The 13,768-nt window shown below is 39.0% G+C and overlaps 1 protein-coding gene across 5 annotated transcripts in view; it reads left to right on the forward strand.

Moving 5' to 3' along the window:
* LOC114046129 (ATP-dependent (S)-NAD(P)H-hydrate dehydratase-like) overlaps positions 1 to 10,838 on the forward strand; it is a 76,114-nt gene extending 65,276 nt beyond the window's left edge. For all 5 annotated transcript variants that reach the window (XM_027866395.1, XM_027866393.1, XM_027866390.1 and 2 more), the window contains 2 exons: positions 6,637 to 6,757; positions 10,472 to 10,838. In XM_027866395.1, coding sequence (XP_027722196.1) covers positions 6,637 to 6,757; positions 10,472 to 10,622 — 272 coding nt within the window. In that variant the 3' untranslated portion in view covers positions 10,623 to 10,838. The remainder of the gene's footprint in view (positions 1 to 6,636; positions 6,758 to 10,471) is intronic.
* The last annotated feature ends 2,930 nt before the right edge of the window (positions 10,839 to 13,768 follow it).

Raw genomic sequence — 13,768 nt, forward strand, 5'->3', positions numbered from 1 at the left:
AAGTAGATGAGGAGTTTGGAAGACAGACCACAAGCTTGGCAGGGGAGCTTGATAGAGTAGTGGATGGCAGTCTTCAATTATCTGGACATTTGCTGAAGCCCTCTTTGCCAAAAGCAGTGTTTAATAACTTCTTAATTTATCTTAGTGATAATTTCTCCTCTCAGAAGGTTGAGGAAACAACAACAATAACAAAAAATCTGGAATGGATCTGATTCTCCCACTGGTTGCTGAAATGGAAATGATGGGAAATGTGTTTGTGATAGAGGAGAAGAAAGCCGTGAATATTGTTTGCCATGTATCCTTGATTTTGAAAAACCACATTTCAAAGGGTTCAGAAGAAATATGGGTAGGATCTCATGGGCTGAAATGTTACAAGAGAAGGTCCTCATTGGTGACTCCCTCTTTGAGACCACTATTTTAGGAAGCGTCCACCCATGCTTCACCTCAGTCTCACCTCGACTCCCTGCAGACTGCTAGCCTTCCTCTCCAGCTCTCCCCCACCTGTCAGCACCCCTATTTGAATGTTGTCTTTGAGTGGAGGGACCATCCTGCTTACTTGTATTTATATCTCCAGCTCTTAGACTGGTCAATGGCTGGCTCGTAGTAAACATTTAATAAATATTCTCTCTCTCTCTCTCTCTCTCTCTCTCTCTCTCTCTGTCTCTCTCTCCCTCTTCTCCTTCTCCTTTTTCTCTCTCCCCTCTTTTCCCTCCCTTTCCCCCTCCTTTCTTTTCTTTTCCTTCTTTTTCTTTCCCTCCTATCACACTTTTCTCTCCTCTCTCCTGGAGTGGTTTACCAATTCTCTATATATTTATGGAGCAAACTCCAGTTTGCTTCAGTTCTTTTTCTGTAAATATGAACTAGAGATAGAACTGGCAAATCACTCCTTTATCTTTGCCAAGAAAACCACAAAATGGGGTCATGAAGAGTTGGACACAACTGAACAACTTCCTTACTTCAGGGCAGGTGGCTATGCACTGGGCCACCAAGCTCCTTGAAAACAGGGACGATTTCATTCTTGTATCCTCAGAATTTAGCACAGTGCTTGGCACATAGTAGGCCCTTTATAAAAACTTTTTGGTTGATTGATATGTTATCATGGGTGTTCATTTTAAACTAGACGGCCACTGAAGTCTCTTCCAAATCTCAAATTCTGTGATTTTGTGACATCAAATGTGGTATGACTTTCCCTCCAAATGTATGTAAGTTTTAAAAAAAATTATTCAGCTTATGTTTTCTTTTTGCTCTTGCCATACAAATTATATTCCAAGGAGCTTAAAATAAAGTACATTGTGGGGGATGTGGATGAGAGGAAGGGGGTAGAGCATCTTTTGTGATTTTTAACTTTCTTACAGAGCAAAGAGAAAACAAAGCTTTTTGCTAGTTCTCATTTATGAATCAGAAAAGTGTTTATAAATGCACTTTTCCAAGTCAGTCATCTTGGGTGTATGATGAAAAATGAAAGTATTTCCACTCTGGCAGTCTTGATTTTTTTTTTTTTTTTTTTTTTGCTTTTTGCTGTTTGGTGAGGCAATCGGGCTTAAGTGACTTGCCTAGGGTCACACAGTTAGTAAGTGTCAAGTGTGTGAGGCTGGATTTGAACTCAGGGCCTCCTGACCCCAAGACCAGAGCTCCATCCACTGCCCCACCCAGCTGCCCCTGGATTTTTTTTCCCAATAAAGTTTATTAGTTTTAACCTCTTGAAAGATGGGAGGGGAGTCTTGGTGTCTGACCTAAGTCCCCTCTATTTCTAGATGTCTTCTGCCACATATTCATTTATGTATCCATTGATATTCTAAGGTCTCAAGTTGCAGGATGGCTTCCTATTAACATTTAACTTTAAATAGAAAAATTATCTTCTCTCAGGGAAGCAATAAGTTCCCTTTTAAATATTATGAAAGACTGCTTGCCTTTAAAAATTAACAGAGGAAATATTTACCTTAGTACAGACCTACACAACTTAGCAGTAAGCAGGGGCCAGAATTAAAACAGGCTAAATGTCTTCAGGCCGCACATAGGTTAGACTAGAGACAGACTGACAATGGTTGGTTGCCAAATTCTTTTGGCAGGCTGGGCTGTATGTTGTGCAGGTCTGCCTTCATAGAATCATTTTTGAATCAAGGTTCATGATATCATTGAAATACATTAGGATACTAAAAAAAGGGTCCTAAAAATCTTCGTGTCTTTTTAAGATAGACACCTTGTATAAGTCCATAATTAGGATTTGTTTAATAACCAATGACATGTAATTCATATTTGCCTTGAATAGGTAATGTATTATTAAAATCAAAATTGGATTTTAATCCTGGTCTGAGTTAACACTTCACATAATTGATTTTAACACTTGATTATTCAAAACTATTCTAGTTTTTCTTTTTTTTTTAAACTAAATGAAATTACTTTTTCATTACTTGTGGGAGAATCTCTTGTTTGAAATTGTCATTGAATTGATTTTCATATCCAAATCCTTTTGAAATTCACAAATTTGATTGAATTAATAAGTCGGTAAATTCAGTTTGGATTAGAAGCCACTGAAGATGAATTTTATTCTTTAGAATAAGTATGCAGTGAGAGTTTCAGAGCTTCATTCATCTTTAAAAACAGGATTTTACTCTTAAGGTTTTGTATGTTGGTGTCTCCTGAGATGTGTCTCTAGTCTCAACTATTTCTGAAAGAAAATCAGAAATTTTAATTGTAGCCTTTTCCCTGGATAGTCACTCGGGGCTGAGAGCACAGATGGAGCCCAGTATTGTCACTCACATTGTTTTACTTACAGATTATTCTTGTGACCTGTTCAATACTACAATTTAAGATGGGAAGCATAATTCTTGACTCGGTTCACTTTCTACAAAGATCACCTCTTGTCAGTCATTTTGTCCAAGCAGAGGCTGGATTAAAAAACAGGCCCTTGGGCCAATGACTCTGCCTCATGTACCTCTGCATAAACCACCTTGTGTTTCACTTTGGGCTCTCCCATGGCAGTTCCAGTCAACAAAGATTAAAGGAAATAGAAAAAAACAGATTCCTCCCAGATGGAGCCCCTCAGTTTAGAAGCGGCTTAAAACACGGCTGAAGGGCTTTCTGTTTGGAGGAGTCCCTCTGAGGAGAACTGGGAGAGCATAGACAATAGGTTATAATTTAAGGCAGTTTTGTAGGAGTAGGAGAAATTGGCCTCCGATTCTCTCCCAAACAGCCCAGATTTAGAACGATGCTGTGCTTAAAAACACTGTGACTTTCTAAAGAGCCTGTCACATTTCTGTCATGTTTTAAGGCTGACAAAGGGTTTCACCACACTCATCTGTGTGAGACAGGTGGTGCAAGTATTACTGAACTCGTTCTCAGGATGAGGTAACTAAGCCTCCGAAGGGAAATGACTTGTCAGTGGTCACACAACCAGAATTCACAGTCAGCATCCCCTGACTGCTGGGTCCCTGGCTGCTTCCAAGATACTTATTTTGCACAGATAACAACTTCTGGGTTGGAGCTACGCAGCATGCCTGGGACAACGCTAATCACCAGCAGTCTGGTTACACACTTGCAAGATGGCTTTGTTTTTCAGGGATCAAATGAGAGCGGCTGTGAGAATGCCCGTGGCAAAGTGGCAAGTTTTTTTGTGAGTGGAAGAAAACTTCCCCTAACCCTTCAAACTTCAAACTTAAGTCCTGGTTCTGCAGCTGCTAAAACAGTTAACTGTTTTAGCAGCTGCAGAACCAGGACTTCAGTGTTCAAGGCAGAATATCCCACCTACAGGAATGAGTTCATGTACTTGCCCCAACACTTGACAGTTTACAAGTTTTCCTTAATCAGGTTCTGGAGTCTATTCCCCAGCCAGAGAAGCCTCAAAGAAAAATCACTTCAAAGATCCCTTGTTTCAATTAGGAAAATAGCAGTTGATTAAAGAAACAATTAAAGGATAAACAGAGGAGGCAGGTAGAGTAAACACTTTAATGTCAATACATCACTATCCTATTTGCATGGTGTCTCACCTTTCTGTTCTATTTGGAAAAGAATAGTATTCCTTTGGCTAGTCTGAAAAGTGGACCTGAGTTCAAACCCAGCCTCAGATATTTACTAGCTGTATGACCCTGGGCAAGTCACCTAACCCCTTTTGGCCCAGTTTCCTCTGCTGGAAAAGGAAATGGCAAACCACTGCAGCCATCTTTGCCAAGAAAACCCCAAATGGGGTCACAGAGAGTCTGAAACAACTCAACTCAACAACATCATCATTCTGGAAAGCAACTTGAACCTAGCCCCTCAAATTACAAAACTGCCTGTCTTTTGACCCAGCCATACCATATAACCCAAAGAGATCAAAAATAGAGGAAAAAGACTCGTGCACAAAAATATGTAGAAGATGCTTTTTTGTGATGGCAAAGAATTAGAAACTAAGGGGAGCAGGATGTGCCCAGCAATTGGGGAACGGTTGAACAAATTATGGCATATGAGTGTAAAGGGATACTATTGTGTTTTAAGAAATGAAGGGGATGGTTTCAGAGAGACGTGAGAAAACAGGTATGAACTGATAACAGAGTGAAATGAGCAGCACCAGAATAATTTATACAGTAATAACAATATTACAAAGACAAATAATTTGGAAATATTTAAGAATGCTGATCATTGTGATTAATCATGCTGTAGAACCCATGATGAACCATGCTACTCACGTTTTGACTGAGAGGTGATGGACTTAGAATACAACTTGGCATATCTTTTGGACATGGCTGATATGAGAAATTGTTTTGCTTGATTCTTATTAACAGGTTTTTTTTCCTTCTCAATTGGGGGAAAAGGTGGGAGGGAGAGAAAATAGATTTTTGTGAATTGAAAAAAAAAATTTCCCTAGTCACATGGTGAGTTAAGTCAAGAGATATAGCCAGAGTAATTGCTTCAACATTCAAATCTTAAAAGAATCCATAAAAACTCCCGCTGGAATTACTTAGGAAATGCTTTAGTATATGCATGTTTAAGTGCACAGAAATACCATGTAGATTGCTTATCTATTTGGAATAATGGAGATTTATAGAAATGACCTTATAGGTTATCCAGCCCAACTTTATTTTACTGATTGAGAAATCTGAAGCCTAGATAAGGTTATACAAAGTAGCCTTTCCAGAAGCAGAACTCATATTAACTGATTTCTCATCCAGTGGTTTTTCAGTCACACTAAGGCATCTTCCTTTTGGCCTACTTTTTCTTCAGGGCTTCTTTGGGCAAGTTAAAGGGACACACACTCAAATTTCACAGGGCAGGAATTTCTGTAGTCAGCATTATGATTCTTAAATGTGCTTTTTACTATGTATTAGGACCCAATATCTAAAATTGTAGTGGAGGATCATGGAAAGTTATGATTTTATGTATTATATGTGCACACACATGTGTGTACATGTATGTGTGTGCGCACACACGTGTGTGCATGTATGTGTGTGCACACATACATGTGTGTGTACATATACACACAGAGAGACTAAATACATGTATGTTGTTTTCAAGGAAGAGCCAGCTATACTAGGGGTATTATTTCGGGACATCACATTGTTACATTCCACAAAGAAAAAAAAAAAGTATATGTGTAAGTATAATTAAGATTGTATAAAATATTTAAAGTTACTGAATCAAAGACTTCATTTTTTTCCAACTTTTTTCTGACAGTTGATAAATCTAAATGAGATGTGTATGCCTATGAAATAATACACAAAATAAAATTTTTATTCTTTTATTTAGAAGATGAAAGAAATATTAGACTTACATGTTTTAAAAAGTGAAAGTAAAAAATATTTCACAAGACATGGAGTCCTCTTAATAGACAATAGCTATTTTAACTTTGTAATGTCAGTCTGTTGTGGCTTGTCTTTGTTCTCAAAGAGGACCATGACATCAGGGAGATGATGATATGACTTGCAATTGACTTTGATTTGAGTGAGGGAGGGCTATGCAAAGTCATCAGCCTCACTTTCTCCTCTAGAGCAATCTGGGTTCAGTAGCCAGATATAGATCAGGACGACTGGAGATGGCCCAGGATGCAGTGGGAGACCTTGGCCTTTTTAAGCTGAAGTCTTTTCAAGTTCTCACTTTGAGTGAGGCAACGCCCATTCAATGAATAGACCTCTTTAAGAAGCAAATCAAGGTACAACTTGATGAAGCCTATGACATCAAAATTAATAACTCCACGGATTTCTAAAGTATTTCAGAGTGGATTCTTCTTATCTTCAGAAGTGTCCCTTAAATTTAATACATACACAAAGCACATTTATTTTCCTAACACTTGCAAAGAGAAGAGTTCTTTGATATTTTACTGATTCCCCTGCCATTTTAATCCTGTTCTAGAGCCTAAGTACTGTAACATAAAAGGAGGATCTCATAGTAACTCAAATTGAAATACTTCTCCCCCTCTAAATGTTTGTTACCAGGAAAAAGATTTATATAAAGTTTAATTAATAAATGTTCTTTTAAAAAAAACTATCACTTTTTGGAGGAATGTCGCTTCCATTTGTTTGGGTTTTTTTTTAAATACAATTTATAATAACTCTGAATTTCCCCATCTCTTCCCCTCTTTTCTCCTCACTTCAGGGATTCAGATTTGTCAAATGTAAAAGAAAACCCACAATTCATGTCTATTTCATGTCTCTTTTTGTTTAGTACTTGTATGTAGTCATGAAGGGAGCAGCAGAAGGTGTGGTGGACAAGGAGACCTTTTGTCAGGCTCACTTGGAGTCTTAGCGCACTGGGCATTTCTTGCTGGACCCGAAAAAACAAATGGGTATGATTATCTTTTTGCTTTATTTTACTACAGTGGGAAACATAACTTCCCTGGGCTAATTATTATTTTCTTGATATTTTTCCTTCCTGACTAGCCCCACCATTCTTCCTCTCTCCCTCCCTAATCTCACAAGCAATTGGTATCTTGGTGCATTTTTGGTTCTCTTTTTAAAATACCAGATTTAATTAAGGATAACTTAAGCCTTCTAAATAGAAATTTAATGTCTAAACTGGTTGTATTTCGTAGCTTTTTAAAAAACACAACTACATAAATTGTGTTTACCCTTAAGGAAGCAAGCTATTTGAGGGAACACATGAAAACACTATTTTAAAATTTCTCTCAGATGTATTCAAGGGTTATGATTAGATGTTCTTGCCACAAAAGTTTAGACATAAAGCCAGATTTTCCCGGGGCCCAACACAGACCCTGCTTATAGTCTAGATTTGTGTAGTAGCTAGGGTTACTGAAGACTACGATAATATACATATAAAATACTTTACAAACCTTAACACCCTCTATAAATGACAGTTGTTATGATCATTTCCTTCCAAACCACATCATAGTAAGAAGAAACTACCCCACTAACAAAAGAATTAATTTTGTAGTAAGACTACTATATAGTACAATGTGCATGGAGGTATGATTGATTGTATTATCTAGAACAGAGACATCAAACTCAAGGCTTGCTGCAGTAAGGAACCAGATTAAAATAGAATTGGGAATTGTTTAACAAAATAAATAAAAATACAGTACAACATAGATAATGTTTACTGGGGTCCATCACCACTGATCTAGAGTACAGAAATGACTTTCAGGTTCTTCCTCTCAAATTGATAGAACTCCATTGAATTCAAATATGAATTGTTATTCTAGCATAATTTGTGATGGCAAAGAATTAGAAACTAAGGGGGGGAAGATGTGCTCATCAATTGGGGAATGGTTGAACAAATTATGGCATATAATTGTAATGAGATACTATTGTGTTTTAAGAAATGATGAGAGATCTGAGAAAACAGGTATGAACTGATACAGAGCGAAATGAGCAGCATTTAATGCCTCAAGGGGGCATGGTATGGAGGTGAACCTGGATTCCCAAAGGTTATGGCATTAGAACATGAACTGTCAGCTCCTACCCACTTCCTATGAAACGTATCAAAAAAAAGCCTGGTGATGGACCTAAGTGTGGGTCTGAGGACCAGTCTAGATGAGTTAGGAAAGGTAGAGTATCAGTTTGGTTACAGAGTGATAACTTTTTCAGTCATAGCAATGCTTAAAAGACCTGTCCCAGAAATTCAGTGTCTTAGTGGAAGGAGTATTGAAATGTTTCCAGAGATTGCTGGGTCATAGCTTTTTTAGAGTTGGAAGGGACCCCAGAGGTCATCTGGTCAAATCCCTTCATTTTTCCAGATGAGGAAAAGGAGGCCCTGGGGAAGCTAAGTGACTTGTCCAAAGTAACTACATAGTAAGTATCAATCAGGCAATCGATAAACGTTTATTAAGCACCAACTATGTACCAGGCACTGTGCTAAGCAATGGGGATCCAAAAATATGCAGAAGATAGTTCCTGGTCTGAGGGAGCTCACAATCTAATGGGAGAGACAACATGTAAATAAATATATACATACAAGCTCTATATAGGGTAAGTGGGAAATAATAAAGGAAAGGCACTAGAAGTAAGAGGAGTCGGGAAAGGTGTCCGGAAAGGTGTCCCGTAAAGAGTAGGATTTCAACTCAAAGCCAAGGAAATCATTAGGTAGAGTTGAGAAGGGAGATCATTCCAGGCATGGGGGACAGAACCAAGAGATGGAGTGTCTTATTTGTGAAATAACCAAGCCAATGTCACTGTACTGAAGAATGTTTCAGGGAGTAAGGTAGAAGACAGAAAGGTAGGAGGAACTACTAGGTTATGAAAGGCTCTGAATGCCAAAGGTTTTATATGTGATCCAAAGAGGATTGCGTATTTGTTGAGCAGGTGGGGTAACAGGGTGGTACCTACACTTTTGGAAGATCACTTTAGTGGCTGAATGGAATATGGATTGGAGCAGGGAGAGACCCAAGGCTGGCAGACCACTGGCAGGCCACTGCAATAGTCCAGGCATGAGGTGATAAGGGCCTGCACCAGGGTGTGTGGCAAGTGTCAGAGGAGAGGCGGGGGTATATTCAAGAAAGGTTACAAAGCTGAAATTGACAGGCATTGCCAACAGCTTAGACATGGCGGGAGGGGGTGGAGTGGGAGGGTGGTGGTGTAAGGGGTTGATAGTGAGGCGTCTAGAATAACTCCTAGGTTGTGAGCCGAGAGACTAGGAGGATGGTGTTGCCCTCTACAGTGATAGGGAAGGGTGGGGGAGAGGCTAAAGTTTAGGGGGAAAGATGAGTTCCATTTTAGACATACTGAGTTTAAGATGTCTCCTGGACATCCAGTTTGAGATGTCCAAAAGGCATTTGGAGATGCAAGATCAGCAGAGATAGCAGGGCAGGATAGGTACTGAATCATCAACGTAGAAATCGTTATTGGATCATGCTGGAGAAGAGAAGAGGACCCAGGACAGAACCCTGAGGGACACCTGTGATTAAAGGGCTTGACCTGGAGGAGGATCCAGCAAAGGAGGCATAGGAGTGGTCACATAGGAAGGAGGGGCAATGGGAGAGTGTGAAAACCTACAGAGAAGAGAGTATTAAAGAGAAGAGGGTGATCGGTAGTGTTGGAGGAGAGAGGGAGAAAAAGCCCTTGGATTTGGCAACTAAGAGATCATTAGTGACTTTGGAAAGAGCAGTTTTGGTGGAATAAGGTCAGAGGTCAGATTGTAAGGGGTTAAGAAGAGAATGAAAGGAGAGAAAATGGAGGCACCTATTGTAGGCTGCCTTTCTAAGGAATTTAGTCAGAAAGGACAGAAGAGATAGAGGACGATAATTAGTGGGGATGGAAGGATCAAAGGAAGGTGTTTTCAGGATGAAGGAGACGAAGGGACATGTTCATAGGCAGTAGGGAAAGAAGCCAGTGGAGAGAGATTGAGGAGTGAGAGTAGGGACAACACAGGGGTGAGGAGATGAGCTGGAAGGGGATTGCTTGAGCAGGTATCAGGGTTAGGTTATCAGAGGCAGGATGTGAATTCAATTCCTCTGACTCCTGAGTTAGTGCTTTTTCCACTGTATTATACTGTATTTTTCTATTAATCACTAGTTTTTCCCCCGATCTTTTAGTCTTTGTTGGTAATTTTTACTGGAATTCTTGAACATCTTTGTTAACAATTTTGTTCCCGCATTTATAAGTACTAGAAATTTTAATTTCTATGAAAAACTAGTTGTCTTCACCCTAAAATGGGCAGATATTTTAGTGGCATTTGGTGGGGGGGGGGGAGAATAGAACTAAGGCTAATAATACATTTTAAACTATAAAACATCAAGATTGTAGGCCCCACAGCACTAAATTTGGGACCCAAGAACACTTTCCCTAATGCCCTTAGGCACCCCCAGAGATAGTTCTAAATTTGTTAAGTCCTAATTGGGATTGGGGGGAGGGAGAACACTGTGAAATTACAACAACCTGGGATTTAAAACAAGCTCTAGAGCAAAAATATTAAGATGTGGTCAACGATAAGACTGACTTACCCACCAACATTTTTGTAAACGTGATGTCTAATAGTTTCTAATGACCCTTGCTTTGCAGCTTTCCATATATGAGAATTTCTTACTAATGACCTCTTCACTCTCTAGTCAGAACCCTTTCCTTGTGGCTGCCTTTGGTGCGTGTTCTCTCACACGGCAGTGTAACAACCAAGCCTTTCAGAAATACGGGCGCTCGATGACCACCACTGACATGATTGCTGAAGTGGGGATGGCCTTCAGCAAGCTGTTTGAAACTTGAAGCAAGGGAAACAAGACACACGGGAAGCAAAACATTTCTGGCTACAGGAGTCCCTTGGGCAGGAGTGCTGTGCTTCTTATTTTTAAGACTAGGGATTAAGGTGATTAAGGGATTAAGGTGATTAACGTAGATATTTCTTGAGAGCTTGGAATACAGGAAGCATTGGCTGAAATGAGATGTAGCTGCAAATGTTCTAATAAAATTAAACTTAAAGTATTCCTCTTACTTTTCAGTTATTTAGCACTAACAAGTGCTGAGAAACCTGTAGAAACACACCATTTGAAGATGAGAATAAAATTCTTCCACCAGCTTTGAGTGTTCTTGGTTTGCACCTGAACCAGGACAGTGTTGGGTTTACATTCTATACACTGGGCTTAGGAGGCTGGCCAACTTCTAACCCGTATAAAAACTAAACTTTTCTAATTTTTGGATAATCTTTGGTCTTAAAAAAATCAGGTTTTTGGGGCACATTTCTCATCACTGAAGTCTTACTATGTGAATTAAAATTTATTTAAATCTCAGCTTGAACACCACTTGCAATCTGAAGAAAGTTTTTCAAAAGATCATCAGCATGTGTTAAGTTGGACAGCAGTAACTTCTGAAATTGTTTGACACTTGTTTGACATGAGTGATCAGTGGAATATTTCAGAATAGCCTGGAATGATGAGCTTGTTAGGAATGATTTTAGAGGCATGGTAAGAAATTAAAGCAGGAACATTTTATCTATGAGACATCAAAGCCTCAGTTAGTGGGTGCGGTGCTAAACGTGAAGACAAAAATATTCAATGACTTTGAACTATAGCTAAGTGTATGAGGAGATAAATTAGGGTGACATGAAAGGCAGTTTGTAGTTCTTTTGCCTCTGAGGTGGTCAGAGGCTAAAACTATTTGAAGGATGAAGTTAAATTTTGCATTTGTTTGATCAAGTTTCTGCTGCTTTTTGGAGACTTTGTACTTGTTTGGTTAGTGCAGCCTTGCGGACATATCATAGCACTTAACGTCTGCCAAGGATGGAACTAATCAATGTGGTGTCCTTCTGGTGGCATATGAGGCATATCTGCCTGGTTTGGGATTGATTTGTAAATCCTTACAGAACTTCCCTGATGTTTTAATCCCCACCCCTAACATACCTGCAAACTAGTTGTAATAGGTATTATTACAGTTAGTTTGAGTTTATAGTTTATTTTACCTGAACATCCAGAGGATGGACACATTTCCTAAAACATCTTCTACTCTTAAATGCTACCAGGTATTCACTACCATGACTTTTTCTAGTGGCCTGCTTTTTCTTAAAATGGTGTTTGGTACCTTATTTGAGCATTCATGCACTTCCATACCTTCCTATTTAAAAGAAAAAAGGACAAAAGCAGCAATATTTCTTGCCTTCCCAAAAAGTGATGCCCAAACTAAACACCATCCTTCATTTGTGGTCTAATCAGGGCAAACTATAGCAGGATGTCCAACAGGAAAGGTGGATACTGTCTCTCAGTATAGCCTAAAATCATACTTTTTGGCTGCCTGCTCTCAGGTAATTCATATTGAGCTTGCAGACCATTAAAACCACCACATCTAAAATGAAGCTCCCAATCTTATAGTTGGATTAAAAAAAAATTTGTTAAACTTCATAACTGTATTTCCAGCCTGTCAGAATCTTTTTAGCTCCTACCTCTAGTAAGTTAGCTATCTCCAGATTTGTCTCATTTGCAAATTTGATGAACTGGCCAGCTATACCTTTATCCAAATTACTTTGAAGTATTAAACAACAAAACCCAAAGGTATTCCACTAGAAACCTCCCAAATTTGACATCAAATCATTAATGGCAGAGCGAGGATTCAAACTCGGGTCTTCAAGCTTAGGACAAATTTTTTTTTGCTGTATCAGCTACCTTTTATGCTTCACACCCATATGGTGAGAAAACCTCCACAACACTTTGGCTACTGAATCAAAGAAAAAGCTGCTTAGCCTAGTTTTCAGGCCCTTCAAAATCTGGCCTCAGAATCCCCCTTTTTAGCCCAACTTCCATCCATCCATCCATGGTTCCAATATAAACTCACCCTCCTCCAAACCATCCCAGTTCCCCTAACATGCCTGACCTTCATTCACCTTCCTCAGCGCACGCCATTCTTCCCACCAGTGAAAATCCTATCCATCCTTCAAAACCTAGCAATTATCACCACTCTCTGAAACCTTTATTGATCCCTTTCGATTTAGACAGTACTGCTCCCTTCTCCAAACTCAGACAAAACTTCTTAGCACTTTTACTGGGCAAGATGGTGTGAGTGGACATAACTAAGCTTAGTTTGCCTATATCTCACCTCAATATAGTAACAAATGCACCAATAAAAGAATAATGCCCCACACATCTTCTCCCCTAAAAGAGGGGAAAAATCTTGCCAGGAAAAACTTCACAGACAGCCTCCTTGGGCCTCAGTTTTCTTATCTGTAAAATGAGGTTAGACAAGATGACCTGAGGTGTCTTCCAGCTCTCTGAAGAAAGACCAAAGAAATGAATAAGCAAAAAAACAGACAATAATACAATTAAAAAAAAAATGGGGAAAAAAGCTCCAGAAAGAGAGAATAAGATTACAACAACTATACCTGCAGAGAGAACATGGCCCAAAATCTCCCAAGTAGTTTTGAATCATAAGGAAGATATTAAGGTAGATCTCAGCAGCTATAAAACTGGAAATAAGATGGCTCCAGAATTCAAGAAGACTATCATGGCAACTGACCATCAAGAAAAGACAGGGAACATGAAAAAGCAGTGGACTCAAGCACAGTAGCTCAACTAAAATAAATATTGACAGAAGGGCAAAAAAAGAACAAAAATTTTAAATATTCTATAACTGGAAAAAAAATCTCTACAAACTAAAGCTTCAGAGCTAACCAAGATAAGATGAAAGTTATTGATACCTCCCTAAAGTATAAAAAAGTATGAATACCTACCCCCATTACCTAAAAGTCTTATAAACTGGATAAAATAAAAATTGTTAGTATTTTTGCCCAGTGGACCATTGGGTTCATATTCCAAGGATGCTGACAAGGAGCTACTTATCCAAATAAAAATATTTGAAGCAGTACTACTCGTAAAAGCAAAAAGTTATGATAAAACCACACAACCCATTATGATTGGGGGAACAGCTTA

The sequence above is a fragment of the Vombatus ursinus genome, unplaced genomic scaffold (genome assembly GCF_900497805.2).
Source record: "Vombatus ursinus unplaced genomic scaffold, bare-nosed wombat genome assembly UNPS02014781.1, whole genome shotgun sequence".
NCBI classification, from domain to species: Eukaryota; Metazoa; Chordata; class Mammalia; order Diprotodontia; family Vombatidae; genus Vombatus; species Vombatus ursinus.